Raw genomic sequence first — 23722 nt, 5'->3', positions numbered from 1 at the left:
AGGGTGGGGTCCTCAACGACAAAGTGAAATTCCCACTGTCAAGAAAAGCTTCTCAGTGGTATTTCTTCTAGTGAAAAGCAGCCTTGGGGATGCAAGTGAGGCCTGCCTCCCTGCCCAGTTGTTCATGTTAGAGGATGGGTTGAGCCTGTGTTCCACTGGGGAGGCAGAAATGCTTAGGGGTGGGAAGCAGAGATTGCTTGGTCCAAGCCCCATGCAGAGGAAGGCCACCAATTACCTATTTCTCATATTTCTTGTACCATGGACACCACATGGGAAACAAGACAGGGTATAGTGTGGACTTGAAGAGAGACAAAGTTTTGAGTCTCCAAAACCGTGAGATTTTCTATAGTAGATGGAGTGACTCTATATATTAGGGCTAAGAATGTGAGTTCTGAGTCAGTTAATCTTGAATATGAATTTTGGTCACTTGAGGCTTATGTGAACTTAAAGCTTAGTCTTTACCTTTTTTTCTTTCAGCAAAAAATGGAAAGATCTCTACTGGGACTCTACCTAACCAAACCATTTCCAGCATTAAGTGAGATGCTATGAGATCAATTAATATAAGGCGCAATAAATAGCAAATCTTCTTGTAAAACTAATGTTCCTGATACCATCTGCATTAGATTTCCCATGACAATCTTTACATCGTTAGTGGTCAAAAAACACTAGTAATTCAACAACACAAGAACATCAAAATGTGTCTATTGCACCTGGTTATATTATGAAGTCACTATCACAATACATGTAGCACTTAATGCAAATGATTCCTGTGTCCTAGGCCCAGGAATATAGTGAACACCCAGGCTTTACCTTCTCCTGCAGAGCAAAGGGATCCAGTGACTGCTATTACAACAAGAATGATCCGTTTGAAATGTCCGTCATCAGTTCATGTGTGGAGTCACTGCGGACAGGTCTTGGGTGTCTATAAGGAGGTCCCATTTCCTACCATTATCTGCTTCATCTTTCTCTAGGACATGAGAAGGTGAAGGAATCTCTCCTGTCACATGGAGGCACCTGCTGCAATGCTGCCAGATTGGATCCCCTCAAACTTCGAGCTAAAATCAAGGCTTTCCTTCCCTAGGCTGCCTTTTTCAGATATTTTGTTACCACAATGAAAACAACAGCAAAAGACAGAAACTTAATGCCTCTCCACCGTTCATGTCGACATGAGCTCCATAAAATGTGCTTTAACTGACCACCCTCTGAAGTGTGCTGGCTAATCTAAACTACTAACTTTGCTGGTTTTAAAATCATCTACAGATACTTCTCAGCTTGTGTCTCCAGAGAGGTCCAGATGGAGCTGAAAGGCTCAACCTGAATGTGTCCTATGAGCTGGGGGCCAGAATGAATCAAAAAGGGGGGAACATAAAGCCCTGATCCATGCTGGTATCTCTCCTCATCGACTTTCTGTTCTTGCAGGATGTGAGGAAGCAGAAACGTTTAGCTTCAGGCTCTCACTGTCATGGATCTGCCATCCCTTCCCTGAAAATGTGGACTGTGAACTCAACTCTGAAGCAAAGTAAGGCCTTTCTCCTCTGTCAAGATGCTTCTTGTCAGGCATTTGGTCACAGTGGTGAACCAACCAAACTAATACGTGAGTTTTGCCAAACAATCCAGTGCCAAGAATAACTCAAATGCAAGCCCTAAGAAACAGGACAATTGCTATGGGGTGAGACTCTGAGAATCTGAGAACACATAGGCAAACATAAAAACCTCCTATTGGAATGTTCAACTCTAATATAAAAAGAAAATAAAACCGGGCGGTGGTGGCTCACACCTTTAATCCCAGCACTTGGGAGGCAGAGGCAGGTAGATCTCTGTGAGTTCCAGGACGGCCTCCAAAGCCACAGAGAAGCCCTGTCTAGAAAAAAAAATAATTATAAAAGAAGAGCAATAATCCTCTCTCTAGTCAGTATTTCTAAAGTACCAAATTCATTGTGCACGTGCCAGTGGGCCTAATAGCTGCTAATAACTCTAAGTGGTTTATGTACACAGGCAAGCAGAGGCATCCATTAAAATTCATATTGCAACTGTTAGAAGAGACACGATGGCAATTTTCTTTATTTGAAAGAAGAGCAAACGGTCTGGGTGAATTAAGTTGTTTATAGTAAGAGAAATGATGTGTTCATTTACAACTTATAGATCAGAAGGGGTGTCCAGATTTTGGACTTGGGCAAGACCAGATGAATAAGGTGTAAATGATGGAGGGCTTCCAGGTGCATTTGCCCAAGGCAGACCCTGGACCACAGTAACTTGCTTGTTCAGCTAAAAGTGATGTCCTGTGTCTCTTGGCTCAGTGAGCCCCTTTCGTACACTTGGACCTTATCTTTAAGTCTTAAGAATGAATATTCTCAAAAGTTGTCAGTGAAAGAGAAGCTGGTGTTCTTTTGGTTCATGTTTTCTATTTAAACTAATGCTACAAGTCAATGTCAAATGTATCTATCCATTCAACATTGTTTGTGGGATTTTCTTTTCCTTAAACAGAGGACCTACTATGTGCCCAACACAGATTTGAGTGCAGGAGGTTCACTTGTAACCTCACACAGAGCCCGCGGCATTACTGGGCTTTTTGAGAGGCGGCTGTTTCCATTGGATAGCAGCCATCATATTTAAAATATCAGCATAGGCAGCCAAAAAGGCTTGGGCGGGCACAGGCTCAGAACTGTTTTCTGTTTGCTTGTTTGTTTGACTAGTCTAGATTTGGGGCAATTGTCGCCTTTGTGCCTCTATCAATGGCAGCCTTCACTGAAGGAGGCGCAGTGACAGCAAGTGAATCATAGCATCACTTTAATAATGTTCTTTCTCATTAACCTAAACCTTTGCTAAAGAAAGGGCCTATCACTCATTACCACACTGTTCTTTCCTGTAGTCTATTAGCTAAGTCCACTCCCTAAAGGGAGACCTTAAGGATAAAAAGTAACCGGCCTCCCTTATATCCAACACAGATGCTGGCTGCTTCTGCTAAGCCAAAGCCAACAACTCTCACGCATTTCCCTGCTCATGTTTCACTCAAAGGGGGAGCTTATAGCTTCTATGTGACAGTGGAACAGAGGAGAAAGGGCTGACCCCTGTGCCATTTGCCGTAGCCTGGACCTCGGGGATCAGAGAGTGTCAGTGTAGATTCTGAGGTTGTCTAGAATCTCAGGTAAATGAGAGGCAAGGGCATACCTGAGAACACTCCCTTCAGGGCCAGCACTCTAGTCACAAAAGAGGTTCCTGACTTCATGAAGGGATGTCTCTCTTCAGATAGAAGCTGGGCTGTGGCTGTGGCAGTTCAGTGTGGAGTTAAAGTTGTGTGTATAAGATGTACAGGATCCTAGATATTATCATCAGGGGAAATAATTCTCACTTATCCTTCGTATCGCGTTGTCTAGTATTTTTTACGGCAAAAAAAGAAGAAGAAAGAAAAATGTAAGCCATGAGAAATGTCTCTTTGAATTCCAGATATCCCAAACAGGTTCCTGGGCCATCCTGTTATGGAGTTTCCATCTGGCTTAGAGTGCTGGGTGTGTCCCTCCTCAACTGAATGGGTATTAAGTGCCTGGCTTCTTCTGTCTGGGAGCAGGGCAGGGACAGAGGATGAGAAGGGGCCTCAGGTCCAGATCTGCAGTTAAGCAAGCAGAAAACAGAAGCATCTGCTTTCGCATGCTGTACTGCCACGTCCTCCTGGGCAAAAGCCAGAAGGAAACTCGGAGACCCGAAAGATTCACATTAGAAGGGCATATGCTCCCCGGTTCTTCCAGTGGTGATGCTACACACACACTTATAGCCGGCTCTCCCTGCCCCCATTTGCTTCATGAGCTACCAGGTGTAGACAATTAGAGATGAGGGGGAAGGGAGTAGTCATGCGTGTCCATGGAACTCTTGCTTAGGTAACTCTCCTCTCTGGATGGAACACATGTGACGTTAGTCAAATTAGGCAATCTCTCTGATCCTCTTTTTAGAATGCAGGATAGTGATATGTCACTGTATGGGCAAGTTTCAGTGAACTGAATGAACTAATTCACAGAGCTTGTGGTGGGGGTACGTGGGATAATTCCATTAGTTTGTGCTCCGTCACTTAATGAACTATAACAGCTCCATTGTGTTTAGGCTTCAGTTTGCCAACCAGAGATCTAGTTCAGAGGATACATTCCTCAGGGGAAGTCGTATATCTACTCCACAAAGGGACTCAGTTCAAAATAAGAGCCAGGTGGAAGGACTCATGCTGTTTCATTAGACTAGCTCTTATTTTGGAAAGAACGCCATTTCATATGTTGGCACAGACATGTGTTGAATTGCATTTGATGAAAGAGGGACTTAGAGAAGACTCTGTTTTCCAAGGTCTTTTACACTTGTTTCCCACTGGCCTGAGGGAAGATGGAGGACAGGTGAAGCTGTGCCTGGACCTGATAAGGGTTTCACCGGGTGTAGAGGTGGTGATTTCTGTTCACTGATGAACATCACGTAGGCATGGAGGATACCTTCCATTTTTTGTTTCCTTCTGATTAAGAGCAGGGGCTGGATCAAACGGGCACATTTGTACCCTAGGGATATATCCCTACTGTTGTTAAGGTTTTGCAGCTTTTAAGCATAATAAGCAGATACAAATGGTTCTATAAAACATGCCAACAGCTGAAGTACAAAGAGCCATATAGGATACAAAGGGGTTTTTGTTCTTTCTCAAATTTAATTTTTCTAATTTAGGAAGAAAATGGTAGAGGAAAAGCCACTACCATTGTTGAATTTGAACAACCCACTGGAAAGGATAATCCATCCTACGTCACTCTAGACTGAAGCTGGTTAGGACTAAAAACAGAAGAGTGCAAACGTAGTTCTGTTGTTTCCGGATCTGTCCAAAGGTGGTCTGGTGGCCTCTTGTCTAATTGTTTTAGAAATGAATGACAGGCACAATTCTACAGGCTTGTAACATAACCAAGGCAAGAAAAATCATTAATATTTTATGTGCCATCATTTTCATTTTTTGTGTGTTTGAAAGCATGTTTAAAACGTTTCCCAGGGGACTCTCTTTACAAACCAGACATTTGTCAAATGTTCTTTTATTAATGTTCACACTCTGAAGTAATTGAGGTTTTATAAACAAGCTGGTGTTTACTATCTTCAACACATCTGGGTTCACAAGCCATGTTCAGGGGTCACAGCTCATTGAACCTCCTATCATCCCAGTGGGATGAAAAGGAAGGATTCTTATCTACAAGCTGGTGTTTGAACCAGGTAAGTTTCAAATTCCCTTAAGAAATCTCTTTGGAATTCCCCCGAGTATTTTGCTGGTTTTGGTCATAGCAACTGGTACTCAAAACTCCTACTACACTTGGGGCATTTTGCTTATCCTTCAGAAAGAAGAACCTGGCCGGGAATCACAGCATACCTGCTCAGAATATAAAGGAACAAAACAGATAGTCCAGGCATGACCTGAGTTGACATTTTCACAATCTGCTAGTCAAATGCTTCCCATTCCTAAGTGTTTAAGATTTTTCATCTGCCTTTCACTCTGGAATTCCCCCTCCAGGATTCCTTACTTGGAGAGACCAGCTCCTTCTTTTGGTTCCCAGACTCAGGTTCTCTACCTCCTAATATTATCTTCCCATTAAATGGTACCTTTTGAAGCACAAGAGATACACAGATGCGGGGTGCATACTGTACTTCCTCCTTCCTCAAAGTCAAGTCTAGCCCCCCACTGCAAAGGCCACAGGCGCCCCGTCCAGTTCACTGGACCCTTTTATTTCTTAAGAAAAAAAAGTACTTGCCATTGAACCTACAGCCTGACAATACTGCCCTTTCCAGCAAGATCTCAGAGTTCAGGCTCCAACTCTAGATTGGGACTGCCAGCTGGTATTCTTAGGTATGTCACCCAGATATGTCTGAGGATCACACAGGTAACCCAACCTCCAGAGATCAGAAATGTAGTCATCTACAAGATACTATTTACAGAAATCCATTAGTAGTGGGAGAAAGCCACCTCTCTGTGATTTGTCTCAGAGAGAGAGGCAGGGGCAGGGAAATAAGAGGATTCTGGGGCTCTTTATGTGACCTTGGGAGGCAGCAGCTGCACAAAGGTGACTGAAGTTGGATAAGCCATGAGCATGGTTTTCAACCTTTCCTCCAAATGCTCACTGAGTGACTCTGATTTACCTAGGCCTCCACGTGCTAAACTATGGAGCGGTTTTCCATGGATGCTTAAGAAAATGCACAGAAAGTATTGGGGGCCACACTTTGGTGGTCTTCCCATTGCTGTGGTTGTCAGCTTCAAGATGGAACTTGTGTCAGAGAAAAAAAAAGACCTACTGTTACCATAAAAATGTCAGCAATAAATATTGACTTGGTAGAGATAACATTCCAAATGCTATACTTTTATGGACCATAACAGATAAAAGGTTTTTGAAGTGTTTTTTAATTCATACAATATGGATAAGTATATGGTCAGACTATATTGATTCTAGGCTTGAATGGGAAAATCATGCAGAGCACACAACACAATACCAGACAAAATAACAGGTGACAAGGACATTTTTAATCATCCATTCATTCAACTGATACTTCTTAGGTACTATGTGCCTGGCACTGTACCAGATGGTTGACCTAGAAGTTCCCTTGCCTAATTCGCTGAGCACTCCATAATGACTAGTGTCTGACAGAGAGTGGAGAGTCAGTGTTGAGGTGGAAAAGATGGTTCACCTTGACGCTCTGAAAAGGCAAAATAAGATTCGCGCCTGTGCTATTCACAAGCAAAGCCCCATCCCAGTTCCATCAGTAAGAGAAAATCCTCCTGCCCTCAGAAAACAAATGCACACTTGAAAGCAGAAATGCTTTCACCTCACAAGGACAGTGGATAGAGGAAAGCAATAAAACAAACAAACAGCAAAAATGGCACTTCTATCAAACATGGTGGCCGAAGGTGGTGTCTAGAGAGGCAAGTGGGTCAGGCTCAGCGAAGACTGCCTCCTTCAGTCTTCAGCCTACAGTGACACTTTAGCTACTGGGCGGGGCTGCCTTCACAGAAAAGAAGACAGGGAATAGGACATTTAATTCGGAATTAAAAGGTTAGCCATTTTAAAAATGAACCAATATCCACAGTAAGGAACACATGTTGTATTTAGATCTTTAATCACATTTTCAGACTATGTAGAGCTGTGTTCACATTTTTGTAGATTTTTACCTATGTCTAGGAACTTGTAGTATGAAGATAATTTTTTATAGTCCTACAAACATACAGAGATGATTTATTCCAAGGAAGAATCCTTGTTCGCAAAAATGCAAAGGCAAAGCAAGAGAAAAAAAAAAACCCTACAAATGGATTCCTTATCCCCAAAGACCAACCCCGCCCCCTGCCATGCCCGCCTTGTCATCTGCCTCGTTTTAACAATGACTGCCAGGCAGCCTGGCTTGAAGAAATTCACACCCACACTGTCCAGTCCTGGTCCAACTGCTGGAGAGCAGCTCCAGCTTCCACACCGGCTGTATGAAGTGCCACACCCATGCGCAGAGGAAGAATGGGACCGCACTGAAAACGAAGGAAGTACCCCAGGGGAGAGCATCCAAGCAGAGACAAAAGGGAACCCCTTACTAGCCCACTCCTGAGAACAGGGCAGGGCACAGCCGAGGTTACTATGGTTCCTAAGGTGAGCTATCTTGGCTGAATGTCTTTATCTTTCCTTAAAGGTGACTGAAATGATACCTAGAAGAATGGGTGTGGTCCTCGATTCCATGCCACAGGCTGGGTCTGTAAGAATGACTGAGGCCTTTAAAAATTGGACAGAACGTGGGACAGTTCTCTGTCCCAAAAAGGATATTTGGCAAACAAGTGCACAGTGGGTGTAAGTAACCCTCATGCAGTGGACCTCCGGCTGCAATAGCAGGAGAGATGTGGTCTTCATCATGTCATTAAAGTAGCCAACATAAAAGCAATGCTGAGCTGCCAATTAGATCCTCTTTGTGATACCTTCTATACATCTCTTTGCAAAGGTAACTGGCACCAAGCAAACACGGCAATGTTTTTCTCAGGAATGGAGTGAATGCTGTCAGGTAACGATACAGGAGTATACCTGTAAGCCCAAAGCCTTTGCCAGGCAAAAGGTCCCTACCCAGCTCAACTATTCTCCCTGGGGAGCGTTTCTTCCCTGGGATCAAGTGGACAGCTGGTAGGGGTGGGGTGCAACTGTCAAAGTGAAGTAAGGCTCAGGTGCACGCTGAAGCTGCGATGCTGCAATACAAATAAGCCACTTAACGACGTGGTGCACTACCGGCAGGGCACGGCTTTCGGTCAACTGCACGAGCTATTCCAAGCACAAGGAGAACAAGCGCAAACAGACTCCGGCTCATGGCAAAATCTTGGCAGGTACAAATTGAGCAAGTGGAAGGTAGAAGTCCGGTCCTGGGGCAGCTGCAGAGCCTCCCAGAGGCCAACTATCACTTCCTTTGTTTCCCTTGCAAAGATGGAGTAGCCACCCATCCCTCTAACACTAATACACACACACACACACACACACACACACACACACACACACACCCCAATACACAAACATACTGCTTCTTGCTAAACTACCAAATGTCATTGACTCTTGCTTTTTTGTTTTAATGCTATCCTAGACTGCCATATGTCCCCACTATTCACGGCATCAAGTCACCTCATGAGGGAGGAATCTCAGGCTGGGCGAGGTATTTGTCCAGGATAGCACCTGGATGGAAACTGGTGAAAGGGGGATCCGTTCAGTAGCTGATAAAAGCATGTCCCCTCCTCTACCCCGCCCTAGGTGCACCAGCCAGCTGCCTGCGGCTCAGAAACACACAATGGCAGTTGGACACGGCATGCAATCAGCGTCCGTGTGCAACTGTAAACTACAATATTCTCTGAAAACTCAGCTTTCTTTGGGACGAAGAATAGGCATGATATGAAAAAGGTAAACGATCGAGGTGAAATAAAGTTGATCGCTTTCATTGAAGCCACACCAGATATTAAGTCTGGAATCTGACACACCCAAACCTAGATCGGCTTAAATATTAGAAAGGAGGGTATCTTCAGGACTGGTAGTCCAGGCACCCACAGCGCCTCTCTGAGGCGCCGGTATCAAAGCCATATTGCCTTAGCGAGCAGAGGGGCGCGGTCGGGCTGCCAAGTACCGGTGGAGAAAGGTGTCATCTATTCATACCCTGCCAGACCCCAGGCATCCGTCAACAAAAAACACACCTCAAGCTGCAGAAGCACACACCGACCCCCACACCCCAACCCCAGGCGAGGCTGAGGTCCGCGGAGTCCTATGAGCCAGGCGCTCTGGGCGGTGGAGGACAAACAACCCGAAGTTCTCCGCGTCAGTGTTTAAGGTTTTACTCTTTGTTTTCATTTCCTCAAGACCCAGGGGTCTCCGCACCAGTTTGGCGCCTTCCGCGCCGTCTGGACTGACCGCTGCACTCCAGCACTGGGACCGCGCTGGGTCCCTATTTCCCGAGGGACCCGGCGGGGACGCCAGTGGCATCCGCGCCGCCCCGTCCGCGGACAGCGAGGAGCAGACTCACCGTGATCCGAGGGATGTTCTTCTTGCCCTGGTAGGACATGGTGGCGGCGGCGGCTTCAGGGGATGCCTGCTTCGCTGCTACTGCTGCTGCTCGTGCGCTTGGCTCAGCGCGCAGCGCCCCAGATCAGGTGGAGCGAATGGTGCGCTGGCCGGTGCCGCCGCCTCCTCTCGCCTCCGCCCCCCCTCCCGGGCTCCCGCGGCGGCTGCCAGAGACAATAGTAAATCTCCCCGGTCCCCCTTCGCCCCGACCCGCCCCCGGCCACTCGCACCCTCCTCCACTGGCGTTCACGCCCTGGTTGGGGTTTCTTTTTTGTTTTTTTTTTTTCTTTTGTGGTGCCAGCTGGGACCCCGTAAGGCAGGAATGGCTGATCTGAGACTCCTCCCTTTTCTCTCTTATCCCTATTGATTTTCTTCTTTGCATCTGCCTCACCCACTTTTTCTCCCCCCCTCCTCCCCCCCCACTTACTTGCTAGCTCCGCGGAGTCAGCCAGTTCCTCGGCCACCAGGGGGCGCGAGGGACTTTTCAAGGCAAGGATGCTGCGGCCCCGGGAGAAGCCGCGGTAGTTGGCCCTCGCGCCTCCAGGGCCAAGCCCCACGGAACACCCACGCCTCTCATCATACCCTACACTGATCTTCCATCTTCCCCCCACTAAGCTTTTAAAAAGGAGATGGCACCGGAGTCATCTCCGGGAGTCGGCTGTCCCCCGCCACTTGCGGATAGAGTGTGGCGCTGCCGCCTTTGTTAGAACCAAAGGCTGGGCGGCGCCTTGGCTGCTCACAGGATATTTGTAAACAGCAAGCACAGCCTTTAAGAGAAGAGACCTGGTCAGACTTTATGCCGCTTGACTCCGTTTCTAGTGCTCCTAGACCAAGAACATAGGCATTTACAAATGCCAAGCAAATGAACTCGGAGCATGGATGTGTGTAAGAGCAAAGGCTTCTTGCTCGTTCTCTGTAGTTTAAAAATACTCTTTGCCTGATGCTTACAGCTCAAGAAAGAGCATTGTACTGCTCTGTGGGCACGAGGCAGAGAAAACCCCTGTATTGCGAAGGTAGAGACCCTGCACGTTTCCGTGTCAATGGGACCTCTTTTGCCCATGTTGCTGCCTTTGAGCAACCAGTCAGGTGTGCCGCGCAAAATCCTCAATTTATTGTTGAAAGAATTTGCAAGAGCGAAAGAGGTGGCTTTTGAAACACTGGGACATAATGTCCTTTAGCTGAAAAGGCCAAGAGAAACTGGAGAGGTCACTATGGGTGGAACAGAGATGGAGGCAGGGGTGTGTGTGTGGTACTTTCCTAAAAATAATCCCAAACATACAAGTTAAATAACATCAAAAATTGGCTTGCTATGCAAAATTTAGAAAATCTTCTTAAGTCTCCTATTACTACCCCCACCCTCCAATTCTCAGCCCAAATGTCCCACTAAACAAGAATTCAGCACATGACATTAAGCATGAGCCAATCTGTTGGGGATCTGACAAAGACATTGCTATAAGGCAGGCCCCTCGGACCACACTTCTTGACATCTTGCAATGAAACTGACGATTTTCTTGCAACAGAACAGCTATGTAAGCCACCTACAGAAAGACGTTCCCAATGTCATAGCCTCTGTTTCTCACAAACAGGAGCTGAGCTAGCCTGATCACATAATCAAAAGACACACTGATTGCCAGAAACACTGGCTGTCCAGTATGTTAATCCAAGGCTTCCCGTTAGTCTCAGCAACTGGACAGAATACAATTTTCAAAGGAAATTTGCAACACTTTCCAATTTATTTCTGGCCAAGAGGAGGAATGTCAAGTAAAGGTCACCACCTTGAACTCTTTTGTAAGATATGGAAAAGAATAAAAAAAAAAAAAAGGAGAGAAAAGACAGGGTCAAAGAAACTCCCTAAACATTTGGTTTGTTCTTACATAGATGCTAAAACCACTAGTCTGGAGGGAGTTGTGAGATCACAAAGAATTCTGGGACTGACATGCAAATGAATATGCATGAGTTATATTTAGAGCAAAGAGAGTTAACTATGGGCTATGAAACTATGCAGAATGACGTGTGTGTGTGTGTGTGTGTGTGTCTGTCTGTCTGTCTGTCTGTCTGTCTCTGTATGTCTATCTCTGTATCCTTGTCTCTTTCTCTTTCTCTATAGCTCCTTGATTTTATTGCACCAAACTTAACTCCTACTGGAAGAGATCTTGATAAGCTTGCTTAGGAAAAACAAAGATGAATATTGAAAGCTTGCAATCTAAATCATTAATACTACTATTCTTACTCTTCCCTCCTCTTCCTCCTCAGTTTCCTTTTCCTCTTCTCTCTTCTCTTCCTTACTTCATTCTCTCATTTTTTTTGTTCACTTTATGTCTTTCTTTGCTTTTATCACCTTGGATGATGTCACTGAAATCCAGAACATTCTTCATTAGATTCCTGCCAAATTTTCAACTACTTGATGATCATGTATGTGTATATGTGTTGTTTTAAATCACCAGAGTTGACTAAATATGTTGAGGTTGAGACTGAATGCAAGAGTCCGTGCTCTGCAGGAATTGTGATGTATCCCTGGAATCAGGCTGCTGTAACAGTCCCTGCACAGGAATGCATAATAACCAGCTAATTGGTTCAAGCTGCTGCCATCACCAGAACCATCCAGCAAACAATTCTTCACTTAGCTGTTCCCTTCAGTCATCTTTCTCTTTCTTTACAAATGAAAAAAAAAGCCTTTAGGATGATTGAAGAAAAAAAGCCTTCCTTGGAGGTTCCAGCAATACAAAAGGCAAAACAACCATCAATTCAGGCTGCCTCTGTGTCTGGCCAAGAGAGCAGGGGAATTAGCAGAAGGGTTCAGAATGCTTTTCCTTGGATACACAAGAGGACTTGGCTTTGAGAATGTCAGGAAACTATGAGACAGAGGGGCTTGGACACATAGAAATAGAGGCTTGGTGTAAATCCCAAAGAAACTTAACTTTGGTCACCAAACCTGCCACACCCCAAAAACTTCCGTCAATGGTTATTCTATTCTAGTTGCTGAGACTGAAGGTTTGTCTTCATCCTTGATGACACTCCATCAGGTATACTCTAACCCTTCATATAGATCTTTTTAAAAAAATTTTTTTGGGTTTTTCAAGAAAGGGTTTCTCTGTGTAGCTTTGGAGGCCGTCCTGGAACTAGCTCTTATAGACTGGGCTGGTCTCGAACTCACAGAGATCTGCCTGTCTCTGCCTCCCAAGTGCTGGAATTAAAGGCATGTGCCACCACTGCACAGCTTACATCTTTCAGCAGACTCCGTTCTTGAGTTTAAATACATCCAGATTATGATTCTCCTCTCTGTGACAAGCCATGCTCAGCTCTATAAGCCTACAGGAGTTACTCTTGGCTGAGTTCTATACTTCAGCATCTCTCATTATTAACACAGCCCCATAATATACACATAATCTTTGCCTTGTACTTATGAATGTCATTTTTCTAGATGGTAGAGTTAGAAAGGTGAATGATAACACTCTCAATTGTAGAGTTTACTTCTCACTTTCATTCAAAAGAATGCCACTTGTCACTTGCTAGACCTAGTCACTAACTTATCCAACCACACAGTACTTTTTATCATGTTGTTTATTATTGTAACACGTGGTAGTATTGCTGGGAAATAGATTTCTCCCCCTCAAGAGAATGTAGGCTTCTTGAGAACAGGAAATAGGTCTCTGATCATAGAATTTTAAAATAAATGTATCTCAAGGGAGACTATATAGGTGGAAAAGTTTTCCTGCAACTATTCCATATAGTTGGGGAAGTCCTGTGCATTTGTCAATAAAGCACTGTCTGGCCTATAGGGAATCTAGATAGGAGGGACTAGGAATCCAGGAGGACTCTGGGAAGGAGAAACACAAGAAGTCCACATGTAACTGCCATGGGGTAGGAAGCCCAGAACTATTCTCCGGTAAGAGAAATATTTAGATTAACAATTATGGGGTAATTACTTAAGTCAGAGCTAGCCAGTAAGAAACAAGCAAGGCCAACAGCTTCATAATTAATATAGCCTCCTGTGTGCTTATTTGGGACTGATGCGGCTCTAGAACTAGGCTGGCAGGAAGGCTTTCTCACAAGGAAAAAGCTTCTCTTTACATAGTTGGACTCTAGATTTTAAAATATTAGTGTTGATTCTCTGTAACTTGTATTAGGGTTTCCCGATTCTGGATTTAGTTTAAGATGGTTGGAGAATCATTTTGTTAACATAGCAAAACCCCCAAATTCCAAGGCAACATGTAGTCCAAAGAGTGACTGAGTGAAATATATCTTGTCACTGAACATTGGTTGGGAGGCCATGGCTTTAAAGAAGTTTACATCAAAGCATATGGAGAAGACCAAGGGCTTGGTTGTGTGGTTTGAATGAGATGTCCCTCCCCCCAGGTTCCTTCATCTAAATGCTTGGTCACCAGTTAGTGGTGATGTTTGGGGAGACTGGAGAGGAATGGTGTTGTTGAAAAAAGTATGTCACTGGACGTGGGCCCAAATAAACCCCCTTTTCTATAAAAGTTGCTTTGGCCATGGCATTTTATTACAGCAATAGAAAAATGGACATTTTTAATTGGGAATTTTGCAGAATTTTGATGTTGGCTTCCAAGGAAAAAGCACGGATTGGGTTCTAGACTGGTGTGTTCCTTAAGGACCCGGACTTGGAGGCAAAAGAAGCATTGGCTCATAGTCCATTGCACTGATTTCCTTTTCCATTATCTTCACCAGTTCACATGTGCTGTTTGAAACTTGGTTTTCAGGGTGGTTTGAATGAGAACCCACATCAGCTCATGTATTGGAATGCTTGGCCCTCACTGGAACTGTTTGGGAAGGGTTAAGAGGTGTGACCTTGGTGGAGCAGGTGTGTCGCTGAGAATGGGCTCTGAGATTTCAAATGCCCACACCAGGTGTATTGTGGCTCTGTGCTTGCTGCCTGTGAGTTGGGACATAAGTCTCTCCAGCACTATGCCTGCCCGCATGCCTCCATGATCCAGACCATAATGATAACGGCTAACCTTCTGAAACTGTAAGTCTCCAGTTAAACACTTTCTTTTATAAGAATTGCCTTGGTCGTGATGTCTCTTCACAGTAATAGAATAGTAACTTAAACAGTTACCTTTTTCATAAATTGAAGATTGTATTACCTATCTCACAGCAGAGTGGTTTTGTGATAATTTATCACATAATTCAACTAACATTTAATGCCTTTCTGTCATGATGCCAAGGTAAGAGGAATACAAATATTTAAACAACCCAGACCAAAAAAAATCCCTTCTCTCAAGAAGCTTGCATTCTAAGAAAAGAGGTGAGTCAAGAATAAAACATTTATATCGTATTTAAAACAGTTGCCAGTATATTGGAGATGAGCTAGGTTAGGAAGCAAAAGAGAAAGTCACTTAAATATACTGGGAGTTTGAAGAGGAGTTTGCACACAGGGGTCACCAGAGGCTCCCTGCGATGAAGCTAGCTTGTACCAAAACAGCAGCCTCATACTGGGTGTCTTTTAAAGTAAAAGCATCAATACTGCTGCTGGGTGTGACTGGGTTATGAGAATGGATCACTCTTACTTTTAACTCAGTGAAGGAGACGATGTTGTCCTGGTTCAGAAAAATGGGTCTCAAAGGTGAGATGGGTCAAATTATTTCAGGCCCTAACTCCTAACAGAGGTTCCTCTGACCTCCATTCGCTTCTGGCCTGTTGGCAAGGCTTGGAAAGCTGTTTGTAAAGTTCCCTGTCTCCATGGACAGCTCTACCATGGGAAAGTGAATTGCTTCAGTCTCCTGCCTGACACTTCATCAACCAAAGACGAAGGTTACAACATGGAAAAACCCGAGGTCTGTCATGACACCTGGATGTTCTTGTCACACATGTGCCTATTAAGTCTCAGTGTGACTACCATCTATTCAGTGAGCCATACAGACTCTGTCCCTGGCCATGGTGTGCTCTCCAAACCCATATAGTTCCACTAAAATTATTTGCTAGGCCCCTAAAAATTTTCTACAATCCCTAGTCTCTCCCTCTCTTGTAGGACAAGGGTACACAAGTATCCGAATCACACAGAGCTGGTGTATAATTACACAATGATTGCCTCTGTGAACACCATAAATGTTCGTGTTTTTTTTTCTAACTAACCAGCCAGTTTAGTCCAATAAGTGAGGGTGACTGAGTGACACCACCATCAGGGTGTGATGTTCTGAATGTCAAGGAAAATAGAATGCATTCACTTTTAAAGGGAAGCTAAGAACAGAGAATTAACTTCTCACTGGGGGAAGACACTCTCAAGACTACAATGACTTGTAGTGACCAGCCTCCCCGTTTTAAGAGCCATGACAGGCTAACATGTGCTTGCATGACCCTGCCCCTCCTGTCCTGGTCACTAAGGTCAGATGCTCTCCTCGTGGCAAGGAACCAATCAGAAGTTAGCTGGCAGGGCTGTGCTTTATGGCTCTGGGTGTGCTTTATGGACAGTGCACAACAGTGGCCTGCAGAGCATAGCAACCGCCCTGGGAGGGCCTATGGCCCATAACAACCAGTTGACCAATCAACACAGGGCGGGTCACCCAAACCTGGAAGCGCACCAATCCTGAGACTGTTTCATATCCCTAGATACTCCCCTTATGCTGCCCTTTAAGATCCCTGCCTTGAAGTTGCTTGGGGTCTTTCTCCAGCCATTCTCCATGGTGGCAGGATGAAGGGCCCGAGCTAATGGGGTTAGCTCGTTAAACATCTACAATAAAAGACTCTTTGCTTTTGCATCGAAATGGGCCTCTTGGTGATTTTGGGGTTCAGAATTTTGGCACAACAGACTTTGACTAGAGCACCTCCAAAATGAGCATCTCATTAGCTATCTTACAGCTATGTGTGATAGCATGCATATGTGTGTGTGGATGTGTGTGTACATGCACTCATGAGAGGTGTGTGTGTGTGCAGTATAGGTGATGTGTTAGGCTATTGAAGGATTTCTGGGGTTAGTGTAGTGGGGAAGAACCTGCCTATGGCTCTAGGTTTAATTCTCAGTACCCCTTTAAAAGGTTATTAAAGAAATATTTACAGACTATAATAAAAACCTGTTTGTACAGGGTGGGTTTCTTGTTGTCTTGGGTAAACCCTTACTGGAGTCTTTTTGGGAGAAAAGTGGGGTAGAATTTGCAGACTTCTAACACAATCATTTTAAAGGATTTTGTTGTAAGCAGGGGGAGGGAAATAGAGTAGTAGCTAGCACATAAAAAAAGATGATAATTCTGCAAAAAAAAAAAACCATGACAGCTTGTTTGTATGGCAAAAAGCAGGATCAATAATGAGGCATTGAAGAGATGAGACAATTTCTTCATGGAAGTTTTGAACAGATGGTACAGGTTCTACTAGTGTTCAAGTAGAAGGTTTGTCCTAAGGTAGCAAGAAGATGGGTCATCCACATCTCTGGAGTCCACAGTTAAAGAGAGGCAGTTAGGTACACTTGAAGAGATAGTGTATGAAAGTTATCTTCTGTAGTGACCCACAGAGATGGCTCTGCTTCATCCTGATTTAAGGTCAGAGAGAGAGTCAAACCCACTATTGCTCTTTCAAGGTTAAATATCACAATGTTTGGCCTGACCTGTGGCTAAACTAGTGGATATCTTACCATGACAACAGGTATTTGGTCTAAGAAGTAACTAATGGATGTTTTACTTTAACAACAGGATATTTAGCCTAAAGTGTGGCTATTGTCTATCTTGCCTTGACAACAGATAATTGGTTTAGGGTGTGGTTACTTGATGTTTTGGGTATTGAGAAGGTAATTACACTTGCTTGTTCTTTGTATCTTGGCAAAGAAGTCTCTTTGCTTTTCCCCACTTTTGATTGGAGTATATAATTATTGTGTGTCATAAACTTGGGGTGTTTCCCCAGTATTCACAGGGCACCCTCTGGATTCTATCCTGTGTCTCTGTCTGTTTTTGTTGTTGTTGTTATGTTTTATTTTTGTTTTTTGCATCTATAATTTTTCTACCTGCCATTTCTTTTTTCTTTCTTTTTAAAACCATTTTATTTAAATTAAAAACAATCAAATTTCACATACCAATCTCAGTTTCCTCTCCCTTTTGTCCTCCCATGCCCTCTACCCACCCCCCATCCCATCCCCATCCACTCCGCAGGGAGGTTGAGTCCTCCCATGGGGCATCATCAAAGTCTGTTACATCATTTAGACCAGGGCCTAGGCACTCCCCCATGTACTAGACTGAGAGAGTATCCCTCCATAGGGAATGGGCTCCTAAAGTCTGTGCAGGAGAGATAAACACTGGTTCCACCACTAGAGGCCCCATAGACTGCCCAGGCTCCCCAATTGACACCCATGTTCAAGGGGCCTGGCTCAGTCCCATGCTGGCTCCCCAGCTGTCAGACCCACTTGCTCAGGTCAGCTGTTTCTGTGGGTTGCCCCAGCGTGGTCTTGACTGACCCCTTTGCTCATCAGTCCTCCCTCTCTACAACTTGATTCCAGGAGTTTGGCTCAGTGTTTAGCTGTGGATCTCTGCTTCTGCTTCCATCAGCTACTGAATGAAGGCTCTAGGATGGCATATAAGGTAGTTATCCATCTCATTATAGGGAAGGGCATTTAAGGTAGTCTCTCCACTATTGCTTAGATTCTTAGTTGGGGTCCTATAATGGCCCTTCAAACAAGGACTGGACATATAAGCTGGGCAGTGCCCAGCTGCTGTGGTCTCCCAGACGCGGGACACTACAGTCTTCTGGCACGTATTTCGCTGCGGTAGAAAGGTGCTTGCTGAAAGGGGTTGAGAGGAAGAGTGGGGCAGGTATCGGTCAGTGCTCTGTAACCCTTCTGCCAGTGGTTATGCATTTAAAGAGAGTAGCAGCACGATAATAGATGTTCCACCAGACACACTATCTTTCTACCTGTAGGTATGGGTAGGATGGGTAGGATGCGTGTGACCAGGACTTTTTTAGGTGAGTGCTGAGAAGTATCAAAGAAATTCAAGGAAACTGAAGGTCAAGCATGGAGTCTAATGAGGTTAAGAGAGAAGAGAGAGGACCAAAGTTAATTATTCAACAGTGATTCCATCTCTGGTGTTTTGATGATTAGTTTCTAAACTCATTTATGTGTCACTTATCTCCATCATCTGAAGTTCCTCTATGGAGATTGGAATAGAGTAGAATCAACGGAGCGAAAGGTTAATTAAACACACAAAGGTAAAAGCCAGAAACTTCTACCTTTTAATCTCCAAAAAAGTCTGAACTAGCTATATAACTTACAGTTTTGGCTTCTAATAATATTTATACTTTGAAAATATTTATATTTGTGCTGTTAATATAACAAAATGTTTCTGTTTGGTCTTTATTTGAAACATGGAGGAAAAAGAGCTTAAGGATAAATCTAAGTCTAGATAAGTACTGAAGGAAAAAGGTCTATATATCAGACCTTTGTGAGAAATATAGGCTGCTATCATGTTAAACAGAAAAACATTTGCTCATAGGACTTCTTATTAAGTCATTTGGCCATGTTATTTTGCCTATATTTCAAATAAAGAAAACCTTAGTCTGTAATTCCAACGTGACAGAATAAAATCAAAGAAACCATTCCCTGATATTATTTGATGTTTACATAGTAAGCCAAGAAGTAAACTGACAAATTTTCTTGGTTTGGTACACATAATTAAAAACACATAGCCACAAAAATTTTTGTTAATTCCAAATTTACAATAGGTTGGGTAAAGTTATTCAGCCTTTGGTGTGAATCTGGGTGGAGTTTCCCCCTCTTTTCTTCAATGGACTGTGATCCTGAAAGCCTCTTGCCTGATCTAAAAGCTTTGACTGTCGCTCGTTTCAAAGGCACGAGCCAGGTAAACAAGGCTGGGAGGGAAGGACTGGATTATTACATGTTGAGTGTCATCACTGCTCCACCACAGGCTAGACACACGGGCGAGTATATATTCACACTTCTAGGACAACCCTGATAGCTTTGTCTCGGCATGTCACAGCCTGGTAGATTTATTTGAATTTCAATAATGTTTTGCTTTGATTTTTTCAGAGATGTTATGGTAAGTCATTCTTCCTAAAAACAATATCCATATCTCTAGCTATATATGTATGTAAGACTGGAAATGAAGGCCCAAATGCTGTTTAGATTTGGTGAGGCTATGGTATGTACAGTGTACTCACTGTCCCATACCAGTAACTTCCTATCCTACCGAAATCCCTTTTGTACCATAGCATTCATTAGAAATCCCCATGTGAGAAAGCCACAAGGAGAAACTGGATGTTTTCTGAAGCCTGATGGGACTTGTATTTGGGACTCAATATACGTTCATAGTTTTATTTCTTTCACTTACATACTAAAAACCTACAAAATATTGCTTATTCTCATTTTAGGTCAAGATTGTTAGGAGGTATCATTTCTGTCACAATAGACCAGGAGGTAGCCTCTGACAGTCAGAAGGCTGGTGGATGACATTGAGCGGTACACATAAATCTCTTGGTGTGTGACGGACAATAGGTTCTCAACTGAAACTGATACCCAAAGATATGAGGACCAACCACTGTCCTCTATAGGAGTGGGACCACGTAGAATAGATAATAAACGGACCCGTGGCTCATGTCTAGTCCTTAGATGAACAGATTCACACAGTGGTTCTTCTCGCAGAACTATTAAAATGAACAAATATGACACAACAATTTCCACATTGGTTTCTTAGCCTCAGGTAGGGGAGACACAGTAGGGGACTTTGCAACTAACCCCCTTTCTTACCTAAGTTTTATTTTTATTCTAATTTTATGGAAATGAAAGATGCACATTTACAGACCTTTGTTTAACTCACTAGTCTGGAAATCATATAAGCTAGATAATTTTTGGAGAAAGACTGAATTAAGTAATAGTCCAAACCTAAGATGCTGTGTGTTTCTCTAGAGCAGATTGCTGTGGATTCAAGGCCACTGCGGAGAGCCATTAATTGAGCAAAGGGTGACGTTCTATCAGAAAGAGGGATCAAAATCACTCCATGTAGTCTTGGAACAGACAAAAGATGTTTTAAGAGTCCTAAACCCAAATTATACTAACTATGCTTCTCTCCGTCACACCACAGTATGAAAGATCTAAGCTTCTATACAATCTGAACATCTAAGTGCTGCAATCAGTTGATGACATGATACAAATCCAACTAAGTGAGTAAGAAATTTCAAGTCCATTTGGTGGCTTTGGTAAGGCACATGAACTCAAGAGAGAGGGAGACGGTTTCCAATGTTTCTCCACCCAACCCATCCAGAGTAGAGGGAAGGTCATTACACTGAGCAACAGTTTTCCATAGAAAGAAACACAAGCCTGGAAAGCCTCCTCAAGTTTTAGAGACAACATATTTCATACCCAAAAATGTATTAAAAGACATTCATGAGTAAACCTTTCTCTTCTGAATGATGTTGAGGATAAGAAAGGGCTCCACAGCATGATCTTCCTTCACTGTGAACAAGGTCTGCCACTTTGGTACTCAGACCCAATAAGTGCAATAGGACCAGGATGGTATAAGAGGCTATATAATAATAGGGCAATGGTAATTTAGATTCTCTTTGAGTGGCACTGGTAGAGATAGAAGCCTGAGCAGAAACAACATATCATATATCCAGAAGGCCATCATGAGCTAGGTTCTATTAGATCAAAGACATCATACAGTAAATTTGACTCCATCAGCAATTTATAACCAATGGAAGTAGATTCATTGGTAACATCCAAGACAGGGCATGAGGAGAGCTGAAAGTTACAATTCAGCCTGAGGAACAGGTCATCCTTTCTCATGTCACATGTCATCCACTACTGTTGCTAAGTTCCACTCTGTCTGTATGCTCCAGTACAGAAGGTGGAGGAAGATATATATATATATATATATGTATATATATATATATATATATATATATATATATATATTGGACTGGGACCTGGAAATCAAAATGGTAAGGAAAACCCTTTGATAGAAGCATGTGGCTATGCCTATTTGGATAGGCACCAGGAGTGAAGATCTATTATATATTGGATGTTAAAATCTTCCAGAGAACGTCCATTCAGAAAGAAGCACTAAACAGTAAGATAGACTAAGTGATTGTCTGTTGACATAACCCAGACTCTGTCATCAGCCACATCAATGCTACAAAGGGAGCATCAATGGAATAGACACAGTGACAGGGGATAGAGGATCTGCAAGAAAGCAACACCCACTCATCAACACTAACTTAGTTACTATTGTAATCAATGTTTACCTTGCCAACAACAGAGAACAATACTGGTTGGTTCCCAAATATGGTGCCATCTGGCAAAGACACAAATAGCCACTTGATTACAAGTTGAATACATCTGAAGATACGGTGATTCATCTTTATGAAAAAAAAACATTTTAGTATGGCGTTGTCAAAGATACCACTATATGAGTGTCTCAGGGATGAGGGATGTATTGGCATGAAATCCCAAGTAATAGCAAATCAAACAGTATCTGGGTATTAGCAAAGATGTTGCAAAAAAGGCCACATGGTCTGAGGTCCCGTGTGTTATAGCAAATATCACATGACCACATCATTCTGAGATAACGTATAGGAAAGATAGGGTCATAATTTTCTGGAAACAATGTGCATTTTATATTAATATCCTTAAGTGACATTGGATCCACAAAGATGTCTAAAAAATGGTTTTAAGAACCAAAAAGGTTGCCCCTCTTTATCCTCACTCCGGAAACCCAACAGGGAGATGCATACTCCTATTTTTGTAGTTCTGTGCTATTCGTGGCTTTTCAGCAAAGAAACAATATTTCCACCAGGGGGCAGAGCAAGGGTACTCCTGAACTACAAGTTGGAACTACTGGTTGTACTTTGTGCCAAATAATTAATAACCAGAAAAAAAAGCCAACAGATAATAGGACCCTATCAGGAAGAGATGGGCCTGCTGCTACACCATGGCGACAGGGTAACAAGTTGCTCAATCTAGGTGGTACATGGGGAAGTATGTGGACCACAGTGAACTTGAGCCTGAGAAGGGCACGATGCTCAGCGCCGTGATGACTTCTCAGAGTCCTGACACCACGTGAACCACTTGACCCAGCAAAGAGGGAGGGGCATCTGGAAGGGTTGGTGGAAGATGATAATAACACCATTGTGGTCTAAGACCAGCTGTGGAAGGGAGACCATGAGACCCTTAAGAGAGGAGACTTCTAAAAGCCAGAGCAGTTTCAGAACTTACACAAAGAAGTAAGTATAGGGGTCTGAGGAATGACTCAGGCAGGAAAGCTCCTGCTTCCCAGATCTTTCCGCTGACTGAATGTATCCTCGAGGCTCTCAACGCTCAGCTGTCAACCTCTGGAAAGCTGTGCATACTCTCGTAAGAACTACCCACCAAGGGCAGTCTACTCCCATAACTGACTAATATAGGCATGGCAGGGGCGGCTCCCCTACTGTATTACAGATTCAGGGCTGCCTGTTTCCTCCATGGAAGCTCAACTTGTCCCTCTGCCCAGTCCGTCTTCCCTTCCTTCCCCTGCCCTTCAACAGAGGGTGACTCCAGGAACACTCCCTAATGGACTTCCTGAACACTGTCCTCTGAACCTGCTTCCCAGAAAATCTACCCAACGGCACAAAGGAGTGACGTAGTATGTTTAAAAGGAGAGACATTTTTCTACTTATCAGTATTTCAAAATGCATACATTTCATATTCAGATTTATTTTTTAATTTGTTTTGAATTTTTGTTTTATTTGGCACAAGATTTCTCTATGCAGGCCAGGATAGTCTCCAACTCACAATCCTGCTTCAGCCTCCCAAGTGCTGGGACAATAGGTGTGTTGTACTGCTAATGGCATATTTAGAGTTCTAAAATATGTAGGAACTCGGCAACTTTGAGCTCACTGATAAATTAGCATGCACGCACTACTGACAAACCCTCCCTGCCATCTAATGTAACATATCTTTGATTAATCGGAATGTCCGGGTTCATTTACAAGACTCTGGTTTCCATTTCTTTATACCACAAATGCCTGGTTTGCAGCCATTTGAATTTCTGGCATCAGATCATTTGGAGACCCTAATTATTCTATTCCAAATGCTTGTTTAGACCCAGGGGATCAGTGAGCTGTCCTCACGGCACTGCCTCCTCCCCAGGACACCACACTCCACACAAGGGGAACCTGAACCACAAGACAGAACCTCTGAATGATGGGGCTGTCTTTTAATAGCCCATATGGGAACATGGGCGGGA

At 43.6% G+C, this 23722-nt stretch overlaps 1 protein-coding gene across 2 annotated transcripts in view; it reads right to left on the bottom strand.

Moving 5' to 3' along the window:
• Nucleotides 1-23722, bottom strand: part of Dpysl3 (dihydropyrimidinase like 3) — a 113794-nt gene that overhangs the window by 52281 nt on the left and 37791 nt on the right. The window contains exon 1 of one of the 2 annotated variants that reach the window (XM_040741862.1): nt 9511-9693. The exons of the other annotated variant lie outside the window; for it this stretch is intronic. Coding sequence (XP_040597796.1) covers nt 9511-9549 — 39 coding nt within the window. The 5' untranslated portion in view covers nt 9550-9693. Of the gene's footprint in view, nt 1-9510; nt 9694-23722 lie in introns of those variants that run through there. 2 annotated transcript variants of the gene reach the window in all.

The sequence above is a fragment of the Mesocricetus auratus genome, unplaced genomic scaffold (genome assembly GCF_017639785.1).
Source record: "Mesocricetus auratus isolate SY011 unplaced genomic scaffold, BCM_Maur_2.0 Super-Scaffold_6730, whole genome shotgun sequence".
Taxonomy (NCBI): domain Eukaryota; kingdom Metazoa; phylum Chordata; class Mammalia; order Rodentia; family Cricetidae; genus Mesocricetus; species Mesocricetus auratus.
Note: the sequence above shows the minus strand (reverse complement) of the source record. Positions and strands in the feature narration are given on the sequence as shown.